The 12,269-nt window shown below is 44.0% G+C and overlaps 2 protein-coding genes across 4 annotated transcripts; one reads left to right on the top strand and one right to left on the bottom strand.

Moving 5' to 3' along the window:
* On the bottom strand, nucleotides 1-4,366 carry CUNH11orf1 (chromosome unknown C11orf1 homolog). Of its 3 annotated transcripts, XM_035008920.1 has the most exons (4): nucleotides 3,954-4,366; nucleotides 1,522-1,752; nucleotides 956-1,022; nucleotides 1-483 (listed from the first exon to the last, which is right to left on the bottom strand). In XM_035008920.1, the coding sequence occupies exons 1-4, from the start codon at nucleotides 3,993-3,995 to the stop codon at nucleotides 308-310; spliced, it is 516 nt and encodes a 171-aa protein (XP_034864811.1). In that variant the 5' UTR covers nucleotides 3,996-4,366; the 3' UTR covers nucleotides 1-307. The 3 variants fall into 3 exon arrangements, 2 of the variants coding, with proteins under 2 accessions (XP_034864811.1, XP_034864812.1); XM_035008921.1 differs by lacking the exon at nucleotides 956-1,022 and having other exon boundaries at nucleotides 296-483; XR_004679970.1 differs by lacking the exons at nucleotides 956-1,022; nucleotides 1,522-1,752.
* Nucleotides 4,367-4,375: 9 nt separating this feature from the next.
* Nucleotides 4,376-9,518, top strand: FDXACB1 (ferredoxin-fold anticodon binding domain containing 1). The gene is made up of 5 exons (XM_035008919.1): nucleotides 4,376-4,590; nucleotides 4,809-4,965; nucleotides 6,064-6,267; nucleotides 6,669-6,827; nucleotides 7,198-9,518. Exons 1-5 carry the CDS (start codon nucleotides 4,419-4,421, stop codon nucleotides 8,375-8,377), a joined length of 1,872 nt encoding a protein of 623 aa, XP_034864810.1. The 5' UTR covers nucleotides 4,376-4,418; the 3' UTR covers nucleotides 8,378-9,518.
* Nucleotides 9,519-12,269: the final 2,751 nt, after the last annotated feature.

Below are 12,269 nucleotides of genomic sequence, written 5' to 3'. Positions count from 1 at the left end.
TCCAGGATCATGACCCGAGCCGAAGGCAGCTGCTTAACCAACTGAGCCACCCAGGCGCCCCCGAAATAATTCTTTTTAATCCCCTCCTACTACAACCTCATAATTTGGAACTAAGGGCAGATATAATTAACTTAAATTTGACATTTAAATCTTGATTAAAACAAATAAAAAAGGGGGTAGGGAATATTTTCTGTGCTTTCTTTATTCAGACAGTGAACTGTGTTATAGTCAGCTACATTCTTAGTTGTGCTTAGAATGTGCTCCCTCCTACACTTTACTCTGGAAAAATGAAGCTTCTTATTCTGTCTTAGAATCCTGGACCCTGAAATGGGCAGTTAGGACGATTCCACATACATGCAGAGTGATGCCCAGTTTGAGGCTCTGAGTAGCTAGTCATATAAGTTGACTTTTCTGTGCATTTGTATCGAGGAGGATCCAGCTCAGGTTGATGTCTTGGAAACCAGTGAGGCTCTCTCTTAAACCCTGAGGGAAGAGAGAAGAGAAGGAAAGGCAAGTGGAATCAGTCAACAACAACGAGCCTTAGTAACCGGTCTTGTTCTTATTTCTGAGGGAAAATTTTTGAGTCTAGTGAAGCCTGTCAAAATTGAGAAAAGAGAAAAATCAGGGGCGCCTAGGTGGCTCAATTGGTTAAGTGTCTGCCTTCGGCTCAGGTCATGATCCCAGGGTCCTGGGATTAAGTGCTGCATGGGGCTCCCTGCTCCACAGGGAGCCTGCTTCTCCCTCTCCCTCTGCCTTCCACTCCCCCTGCTCGTGCTTGTGCTCTCTCTCTCTCTGTCAAATAAATAAATAAAATCTTTAAAAAAGAGAGAAAAATCATTTACTCATTCATGCACTTATTCACTCATTCAATTTACTTTTATTTGAGCTCCTTCTATGTTCCAGACACTGAGTTAGGTCCTGAGAATATAAAGATTGAAAAGAATAGTCCACCTACTATGAGTTGAAAGTGGCATTTTGTTGTTATAGCTCCTATCATATGTTGTTTCAAAGTAGTGTCCAAACTGGAATGAAAAAGTAATCAGTTGAAAATATAGGAGTCTACACTTAATGTTGAGAAATAAAGGACCAATGAAATGAATTTTAACAGACTGTTATATTTTGGATTAACTAGAGGTCTATATGTTGTTAGTCTACATTCTACTAACTTTCATATCCTTTGTTTACTTGTTTGTTTAGGAGACACTTAAGGGCAAAATGCAGATAAATGACAAGTCTAGGTAGGCAGCCTGAGTCAGAAGACATATATTTATGTAGATGAAGAAAGTCTAAAGAGAAGCAAGAGAAAAGGAGTACTACCCATACTTATACTACTTTACTATTCTACTTGATAGTAAAATAGGACAGCCATTCCACCTAAAGACTGCTGTCCACTCCCAACCACCTCACTGAACAGAGAGGCCTGAGAGATCTCAGCATGGAAGTTATCAGATTCCTACTTCTAAAATGGCCACTGGTATTTCTTTTGCTAACGGAAGGAAAGAGAAGAGAAAGTTAGATTACCTGGGAAGGCAAGGGTTTGGGCTGCACGATATTCCTTAGGTCATATCTTTCCTGGTTCCAGTTTCCCATCAGGGTACGGTTTGAATAGGCATTCTCATTAGTGGTACATCTCCATCCATACTGGAAAAACTTGGACATATCATTCCAATCTGTCCACACTTCAGCATGGCCATCTGCATTAATGAGGCTGCCATAGTGTGGATTAGCTAGGAAATAGGCAAGGCGCTGTCTCTGGGAAAAGGCGAGAACAGAAAGGCTAGTTGCATAAACTAGGGAACAGAAAAGGCATTCATCCCTTTCTCACCCCTGGCCAAGTATAACATAAACACACCTTACTAAGGATCTAGGCTTTCCTCCCAATTTAACTGTGGTTCTGTTTCGTTCTCTCCTGGTCCATGAATCCTTTGACCTAGTCAATCACAAGTAGCAGATGGCTATGTACATTAAATGCCACCCCCCCAAAGATGGGAAAACCTTCAGTATCCCCAATACTATATGGAAAACTAGCTAAATGTTCAGGAAATTTTGAGATGTAAGAGTTTAAGGACTAAGGATATTACTATAGCCAAAGAGAATAGGGAAAAGTGAAAGTTGGATAACTAGATAACACAACAAAGGTTCAATAAATGATAGTTTCCTTCCTTCTGGTCTCAGCTCAAATGCCATTTCTTCCATGATGTCTTCCAAGTTAACTTCTCTCTCCTTTGTCTCACACAGAATGGTATCTTCATATCTTTAGCTTTCTACCATACATTAGAATTCTTCAAGTATATGTTGAATCTCCTATATTGAACTGTGTACATCCCTTTAGGAGAGGCCCTATGTCTTATTATCATACCCTCTCCCTCTGCCTGCTCTCCCAGTCAATGGTGCTTTGCATGTATCAGGTGACCAATGTCTGAATTTCAATTTTTTTGTAAGGAATCAAAAGCCTAGCCATTTTTATTTTGGGCCAAAAGATGACCATGGTCCCTTGGCTTGGGGGCAAGACAATACCTTCACTGAAGAAGAGCATTTTGATGCTGAGTGGCTTGTGTTGTTTGAAGAATTTGTAGGAAAGTGACAAAAAATATTATTCAGCTGTTCCATTTTCTTTAAAGGAAGAGGTATCACCAAACTTGGCCTTCCCGTTCTCCGAGCAAAGAAAGAATGTAGGTCACCCAGATCACCATGGCCAGGAGGCCATGATTTGGGAGTCACCACCCACCGAGCCACCTTTCCACAGGTAAGGACAAAGTCAATACTGTAGCTCTCATACCATGTGCCTTTGTGAAGAGAGATGTGTGCACTGATGTCAACAAATAGCATGATGACTAAAGAGTAATTCCTGCAAAGTCTGACAAGCCTAGTACTCACACTGTAGACCAAGAGGACACTGACCTTGGGGCTGTAGGGACAGACATCACCATCCACTCAGTTGCCCAAGGCCAAAACCTGTGGCTCATCTTTGACTCTGATTTCTCTTTCAACCCCTTATACCCATCCAAACTCTAGGTCTTACTGATTTTTGAATCAGACCACTACCCTCCATCCCCACTGCCAAGTTCCAGTTTAGATCACTACCAGCTTTTGTCACCATTACTGCTGTAGTTGACTCTCTGATCTCCTTGCCATCAGCCTTAGTCTTCTCCAATCCTTTCTCCATAGTAAAGAAGAACGGTGTGAAAATGAAAACCTAATTGTGTCATCTTCCTATTTAAAAGCTGGCCACTGTTAGAATAAGACTCAGGCTGTTAAAATGGCTTACGGTGTTCTACATGACCTGGCCCCTGCTTAACTCTTCCTTCTCCTCTGTTACCCACTCTCCCTCCACCTACATTTCAGCCAAACTCAACTACTCTTGTTTCTCCATCATGCTTTTGCAAATACTGTTCCTCCTGCCTCTTCACTTCTCTTTACCTGGGTCAGGTGTACTCCCCCTCAGCTTTTTTCTTTTTTAAAAAAAAGATTTTACTTATTTGAGAAAAAGAGAGAGAGCGAGTGAGCGCACAAGCGCGGGGGTGGTGGTGGGGGGAGAGGGGCAGGCAGAAGGAGAGGGAGAAGCAGACGCCCCGCTGAGCAGGGAGCCTGATGCGGAGCTCATCCCAGGACCCTGGGATCATGACCTGAGCCGAAGGCAGGCTCTTAAGTGACTGAGCCACCCAGAATTCAGGTTCACTTCATTTAGGGAATCTTCCCACTTCATCCCAGAAGTTGGTAAGGTTCTAAATCCTTCTGTGTGCCCTACAGCACCCTGAGGGACTCCTCATAGCGCCGCGTCCCACTGTACCAGAATTGCCTCTTTTGCTGCGCAGTCTCCATCAGACTATAAGCTCAGTGAAATCCCAGGCCACATCTTATTCATCCATGTATTTAGCCGCCCTCACAGTGGCCTGGCACATAACAGACACTCAGTATTTCTTGAATGAATAAAAGGTAGGAGATAGAAGCACCTGGAGAAATCCCGCGCAGCCGAGACAATGGACAGCAGCCATTTCGGACGAGAGGAAGGCTACCGTGTGTGACAACAACAAGCAGAACACAGCCAACCTCTCGACCTCGGTCCCGCCCCTGTCCTTTCACTCAGAACTCGCGTCGCCCGGGCTCTGTCCCTGTGCGCTGGTAACTGCTTGTGACCTCATGCAGGCGTGACGAAGTCGGGCTAAAAGGCATTTATTTTGACACTCCTGAGGCTGTGAGGGAGTGAGGGGTCGGGGTGGTCGGTGTCTCGCTTTTGCACTCATTGGCTGTTTTCCCCCTCAAGTCGCGGCACCAGTTTCTCAAGACAACCGGACGCTGTCGGTGCATCATCAATCAGCGACGGACGAAGAGGAGGCCCGCAGAGACCCCCCCCCACGGAGGAAGTGACGTAAGAAACTGGCGCCTCCGAGGACGCGAGCGGGGAGGAGGTTGAGGCCATGGCCCCTCGGCGCCTCCTGTTGGTTGGGGAGGGGAATTTCTCCTTCGCTGCTGCTCTGAGCGAGACCCTGGACGCGAGCGCCCGAGTAACGGCCACCTGCCTCCGGCGCCCGGCCGACTTGGCCGGGGATCCGGTGGCCGGGGAGAATCTGCAGCGCCTGCGCGAGCGAGGTAGCGAGGCCAACCCCTCCGCGAAGCCCCGCCCCGCTGCTGGCTCGGCCCGAAGTGGAAAGGGTGGGGACGTGTGGCCGTAGGGCGCGCGTGGCTTGCTTTTGAGCGTCCGGTTCCCTGAAAGCCGGCGGTGGGCTTGTACCTGGGTTGTCTTGCACTGTCCAGGTTAGGGAGGGATTCAGGTCTGGAGACACCCTCCTGTCTATATTTCGTGCTAGGTACTGAGGTGCGTTTTGGCGTGGACTGCACCCGGCTGGCGGATGCCTTCGAACTGCCCCACAGGGAGTTTGATCGAATTTATTTTAATTTTCCGCACTGTGGACGAAAAGCTGGAGTAGCTAAGAACAGGGAACTGCTTGCCAAGTTTTTCCAGAGGTGAGGAAATGAGACCGCTCACAAGTAAAATATTTAAGATGTACATTACATAGTTACTGCACTCACACATTTTAGTTTGAGAAATAAGGCATACGTGTGTAAGTTAAATGTGATAGTTTTAGAGAGACTATAAAGCTCCAGAGGAACCCACAATCTAGTTGGAAAGGCAGACATGTAACCCTAAATGTTAAATAAAAGTACAAATAGTATGTATGCTCTTGGGTGTGTAAAAGGAGGATCACCTATTTTGGATAAGGCAAAATAATGGTAGCCAGTATAATCTAATGGCTAAAAGCATGGATTCAAAATCCCCACCCACCACTTAATAGTTGTATGATTTGGGGTAAGCTTACAAGTAAAAGCAAGTACCCTTACTTGCTTTTTTTTTAAGATTTTATTTATTTATTCATGAGAGACAGAGAGAAACAGAGGGAGAAGCAGGCTCCCAAGGAGCGGGAAGCCCGATGCGGGACTCGATCCCAGGACTCTGGGATCATGACCTGAGCCGAAGGCAGACGCTCAACCATCTGAGCCACCCAGGCGCCCCCCTTACTTGCTTTTGCTTCTTCATCCATAAACTGAGGATATTGAGGGTAACTACCTCAAATTAATGTGAACTTAAAACAGTGCTTTACACGATTATACCAAAACGTGTGGTACTCTTGGAGGACTCTAGGGGTCATAGTTGTCAAGAAGGTTTTCACACAGCCAGGATTTTAAGTTAGTATTTGAAATACAGAATTTTAATAGAAAGGGAGTGAAAAGAACAATTTTCAAAACTGGGAAGAACAGCCCAATCAGTGAATCACGTATAGGAACTTCGCAGACATTGACCTTTCTATGACATTAGATGAACAATGCAGATACAAAGCCAGGTAATACCCTGGTCAAGCACTAGTATCAGTTAATAGTTGAACATTGAATTTACATCCTTACTTCCAGCTACTTCCTTTGCATGTTTGAAGTCTATAGACCTTTGTAAAAAGATACGATTGGATTTTAATTATTTCACAGCCAAACCAAGTATATACAGCTTGCTTTCTATGATAATTTCAACTTGTTTCTGATAAATTGCTGGTGTCCACCCCTCCCTATTAGCTGTAAAGATGTTCTTGCAGAGGAAGGAGAAGTGCATGTGGCATTGTGCAGAGGACAAGGTGGGACTCCTGCTGATAAGCCCATGAGAGAATGGCACAACAGTTGGCAAGTGGTTGCCATGGCAGCTCTGGGCGGATTCATCTTAAGTGACGTGCGTCCCTTCAGCTGTGAGGCTGTCCCAGGGTACAAGTGCACTGGATATAGGTGAGTAATAACAGACATCTAAGCCTTTCTCATCTCTCATACTAATAATGAAAAAAATCTCTTAGGCAAACTTTCCCCTACCAATTTCCTGCTTTGGTCTCTAGAAATGCTTGCTTTTAAAAATAATGACAATAGGGGCGCCTGGGTGGCTCAGTCATTAAGCGTCTGCCTTCAGCTCAGGTCATGATCCCAGGGTCCTGGGATCGAGCCCCGCATCGGGCTCCCTGCTCAGCGGGAAGCCTGCTTCTCCCTCTCCCCCTCCCCCTGCTTGTGTTCCCTCTCTCGCCGTGTCTCTCTCTGTCAAATAAATAAATAAAATCTTAAAAAAAGATAAAAATAATGGCAATAAATAAATTAATTAAAAAAATGACAGACTCCATACTTGGTGACTATTTTGCCAGGAGTCAAGATAAGTCCTTTCATGTAGAAGGTGCTTTGAACCATATCTTCACCCGGAGCTTACCCTTTGAAGGTTCACAACCCAGAATCTTCAGGATCAAACTGGGTGACCGGTGGTTTTCCTTTGCAGAACCAGATGCACTTGTGGGAAAGTTGAACAGGTAACCTGCTGTTTTACCAGAAATTACTTCTTTCTCTAGCTCTATCCTGATTGGCTTGATGGCAACTGTGTATTGAATGGATGCTATATAAATTGTTAATGATGTTGGTGCTATGAATACTTGTCAGTCTGGCCTTACACAAGCCTTTTTAGAATTAAAATTTGTCATATTTTCTGGTATATCATACGGATGGTGGCTGTCAGAGTTCTGAAACACATGATATCTGTTTCTGGTAGATAATTTTTTTTATTTGCTTTTAGGATCATCTTAAGGATAATTCTTTTCTATACAGCTATTTGTGCTTTTAATTCTAGATCCATTATAATTATTATTTGAAGTTAAAAAGTTATTTTTATGTGTGTTTAAACAGAGGTTTCCTAGAAACACCTTCATGTCATCCTATCAGAACCATTAATGAGAAACTCATTGCTGAATTGGGCAAAGCTTTCCCTCTGAAGAGGCTGAAGTGTTCCTTCCCTTTTCTGCCAGAGGGAAGCACCAGTGATCTCACTTCCTGGAACTGTGACAGTCTGTCAGCTGCCTTTTGGATTAGCCTCTGTGAAGATAACTCAAATTCTGAGTCCCTGACTGGCGGGATAACACAAGACATGGAGGACTTTCTAGTGTTTTTTTCAGAATTTAGCCTTCTCAAGGATCCTGGAAGAGACAGCAAGGAAGAAGCTCATGAAGAAATCTGTGTCCAAACCAAGGTCTGTCTTAGACCTTCTCTCCTAGTTCATGTTCAGGCTGTCATCCAAGGACCAGACTTCCTCCCAGGTTCCCTGCATGTCCTCAGTGGACCTGTCTTTCGGAAGTGCCACATCTTGCCTTTCACCATGCCGGCATTTCATGAGACTTTATTTATCCTTGGGTTTAATAAAAATCTGAAGGATGGTTATCTTCAGTCACTACTGGATCACCTGAAGGGCGCTCTCGATAGCCTTCTGATTCAGACATTGCTGGAGGGCTCTAAGCTGAGCAGTTCAGTGGAATTTGTCTTTCAACCAAATGGGAAAGATTATATTATTAATGTGAAGTCTCATAATTTTGGCTCAGATTGTGCCAAGGATCTGATTATTGGGTCTGTCACTACGTCTGTTACAAGCATAAACAAGGACCAGTGTTTTATGTTTGTGTCTTTGAACTTGGACCTACTAGCCATGCTTGTCTGGGGTATCTCTGACTGGAGGATGTTGTGGACCTTTGATCACCGTTTCCTGAAGAATTTTGTTCCTGGGAAAATAGAACCCTTTAAAAGCTATTCCCTGTATCCCCCGTGTTATGTGCATGATATTAGTTTCTGGTTAGATGAGAAGAAAGAATTTGATGAACTTGAGTTTCACACGGTGGCCCGAGCAGTGTCCCAGGACACTGTCATATCCATACAATTCCTTAGTCGTTTCCAGCATCCAAAGACTCAACAGGTCAGCCTCTGCTACAGATTGACTTACCAGACATGTGACAAGGCCCTCACCCCGCAGCAAGTGGCATCAATGCAGTCCCAGTTTAGGAAGGAGATTCAGCAAAGACTACATGTAATACCTCGGTAGTTTAGTAAATTTACCTCTCAAGTGTGATCCTTGTGGGTATGGGTGCGGGTGCAGATGAAAAAGACCAATTTGGGGGGCCTGGATGGCTCAGTCGGTTAAGCATCTGCCTTCGGCTCAGGTCATGATCTCAGGGTCCTGGGATGGAGACCCACGTTGGGCTCCCTGCTCAGAGGGGGGTCTGCTTCTCTCTCTCCCTCTGCCCATCCCCCCCGCTTGTGTGTGTGCTCTCTCTTTCTCTCTCAAATAAAATCTTAAAAAAAAAAAAGAGAACAAGACCAATTTGTAACTGGTAGTCCTTTCTGGATTGTGTTTTTTGTAAAATCTTTTACCTTGTGACTCTAGCCAATGTTGGTTGACTCTAAAGAAACTTGGGGCTCTGTCACTTAAACTCATAGACTGTAATGTGATTGGTGACCTTTGGAGTTGTACCGTATTTTGATCCTGAGTCATGAGTAGGAAAACTAACAAAACAGTATCTTGTACTTTAGATGCTTTATTTGTGAAGATGCAATAGAACTTCAGCGTCATATTTATATTTTTTCCACACTGCCAATTCCTCTTCCTTTATCCCAATATGTATTATCTTAATCAATTTATGAGAGTGGTTTTTGGAGTCAGACCAACATTTATTAGCTTGGGTAAGTTAAAAGTGCTCCATAATTAGTATGGGTATCATCATCATAACATTTATTCCATGGTTGACTACTGTTGAAGTCATGGAACTAATTAATGTCAGATTTAGAGTTCACACTTGGGTTTTTCTGACTCAGAAGCCCATGTTCCTTCTCCCATTGTTACTTCTCCTTCCCTAGTCTTCTTCACTAGTAACCTCTCTGCTGTGATTAACTCTAAACTTTGCCCTCCTAGATTTTGGAGGCTTCTGTTGTAAGCACCTCTCAGAGACACTGGGAGACTAGCTCAGCCCAGGACTCTACAGAATGGAGTCCTCTAATGTTAATTAATGTATGTTCCCATTAATTAATAGTTAGGCTCCGCAGATTGGAATTATATTGTAATCTCTGGGAAGGAAGTAACTGCCTTATTTGTTCGTATATTTGGAGAAAAGCATGTAGAAAGGCAAGAATGGAAGCCAAGATACAAACTAGGAGGTAATTACGGTAATGCCAATGAGAGATAATGGTGACCTGGACCAGGGTGGTAAGATGTTGTTGGGCTGGGTAATATTTAAAAGGATTTGCTGATGAACTATCTGTGTATGGGTGAAGGGCGCAGGGCTAAAGAAACAGGAATCAAGCAGGACTGACTGCGTGGTTTTTGACCTGGAAGAACAGAAGTATCATTAACCGGGATGGGAAAACTAGCATAACATTCTGGGGAGTGGGGTAAAGAATCAAGGGATTCTTTTTTTTTTAAAGATTTTATTTATTTATTTGACAGAGAGCGAGAGAGGGAACACAAGCAGGGGGAGTGGGAGAGGGAGAAGCAGGCTTCCCGCGGAGCAGGGAGCCCGATGCGGGGCTCGATCCCAGGACTCTGGGATCGTGACCTGAGCCGAAGGCAGACGCTTAACGACTGAGCCACCCAGGCGCCTCAGAATCAAGGGATTTCTTATGGACACATTTATTGCTTGTCTTTCTACACAGATTATAAACTAATTGAAGGCAGGTAATGTGATTATAGCTTTCTTTGTTTTTATTAGAGAGTACACACACATTTCTTATGAACACATTTATTGCTTGTCTTTCTACACAGACTATAAGCTAATTGAGGGCAGGTAATGTGATTTATAGCTTTCTTTGTTTTTATTAGAGAGTACACACACACCACACACACACCGGGTGGGGGTGGGGTTGTTGCAGAGGCAGAGGGAGAGAGAGAATCTCAAGCAGGCTCCATGCCCAATGCTGAGCCCAATGTGGGGCTTGATCTCATGACCCTGAGATCATAACCCGAGCCAAAACCAAGAGTCAGACGCCTAACCCACTGAGCCACCCAGGCATCCCTGATATATAGCTTTCTTCTACCCTAATAGTGCCTAGTACAGGGACAAGGTAGCATTTGAGCTGGATCTTAAAATAAGGGCAGTGATGTGATGGGAGGATTGTCAGGCAAGGAGGACATCCATTCTGGGCGGAGGTATAGATAAGGGAGCAGTGGAGGCACTTTCCAGGCTAGTTAGTTGGAATGTAAATGTGTAGAGGAAAGTAGTGGGAGATAAGATTAGAAAAGTAGGTTAGAGCTGGATTTAGCTGATTAAAGACAATGCTGGAATATGGGATTTGTACTTCATTTGGCAGGCAATGGGAGAACTGGTGATTTTTGATTAAGGAGGCAATACAGAGTAGTGCTTTTGAAAATTAATTAGACAGTGTTGCATAGGATGAATTTGAGATGAAGGACCTCTGTAAGGATGCTATTGTAGTACTCCTAGGTAGAGGCAGGGAGGGGCCTGCATTAGAGTGAAATGAGAAGGGGAATGAAAAAGGGATGTCTATAGGAGATAGGGCTAGGCTGGGATGTCTGAACTTGGTACCTAATGATTGCCTATAGGAATTGAGCAATATGATCAATCTCCATTTTCAATATTTGTGAATTTTTAGTATGAAATAATAATCTGGGACCCTGTCAAGTCCAGCACTCCCTCTATATAACATTCTAAGTATATAGCAGTATATATTAAGTTGATGGTCATTTAAGTTTGAACACCTAAAAGAACTTCATTTTCACCCCCCTCTCCACGTTTTATGTATATGTTGTCCTATTTTACATCTTTTTATTTTGTGAGTCCCTTTAATATTTTTAGGTATAATTGATTTTACTACTTTTGTCTTTTAACCTTCATCCTAGCTTTATAAGTGATTATTACCTTTATGTTTGCTTTTACTCATGAAATTTTTTCTTTCTGTAATTGTCTTCTACTTATTGCGCCCCCCCCCCCTTACAGAAGTCCCTTTAACATTTCTTGCAAGGCCCATTTCAGCACTCCCTGTACAAACGTTTCAGCTACTGCTACAGAGCTCCACAGGATGGGAGAGAACGCTGTGATTGGGGGAGTGGGCAGGGTATCAGGAACAGATGAATAACCCCTGAGAGTCAGAGGTATGACATCAGGATCTTCCTCCTAATCTTCTGGGAAAAGCATGGGCTTTGTAATAAGACAGACCTGAGTTGGAATAGGGCTCCACCATTTCCTAGCTATGCAACCTTGGGCCTCAGTTTACTTATTGATAAGAACAAGGTGGTTGTATTACATTTAAAAAGGATAAAGTATGTAAATTGCTTACCAAATTGCTGTAGTAGAATGGCAGTGCCTGGGGTCTGGTTGATTTGTTGCACAGAGTTTCTTGAGGCTTTCATTTTCCTTATTCTATATTCTGCCATTACAGCTTTGTCTCTCTGAAGCAGTTAATTAGCTACAGGCGGTCTCTATCACGCTCCCCCAAAGACAGAGAGGGCCAGGTGCCAGTGACCTTTTAATGACCTCCCTTTCATCTGCAGCTGTGCTGTCATCTTTAACTGGATAAATACCTCTGCCCACTCCGTAGAGTTGTTTAGCCACTTTGCATTTGTGCTGAAGAGGGAGGGAGAGTGGGACGGTGGGCGGAATGCCCAGAGTTACAAATATGTGGAAGGGATAGCTATGGTGGCGAAAGTCAAGTCTCAGGTCTCATTTCTTTTCTACTTCGGGATTTGCCCCAACTGGCCCAATAACTTTATAATTTAGTCTTTTTTTTTTTAAAGATTTTATTTATTTATTTGAGAGAGAATGAGACAGAGAGAGAGAGCACGAGATGGGGGAGGGTCAGAGGGAGAAGCAGACTCCCCGCCGAGCAGGGAGCCCGATGCGGGACTCGATCCCGGGACTCCAGGATCACGACCTGAGCCGAAGGCAGTCGCTTAACCGACTGAGCCACCCAGGCGCCCCTATAAT

This window comes from Mirounga leonina, unplaced genomic scaffold, assembly GCF_011800145.1.
Source record: "Mirounga leonina isolate KUSES-001 unplaced genomic scaffold, KU_Mleo_1.0 Mir_153, whole genome shotgun sequence".
NCBI classification, from domain to species: domain Eukaryota; kingdom Metazoa; phylum Chordata; class Mammalia; order Carnivora; family Phocidae; genus Mirounga; species Mirounga leonina.
Note: the sequence above shows the minus strand (reverse complement) of the source record. Positions and strands in the feature narration are given on the sequence as shown.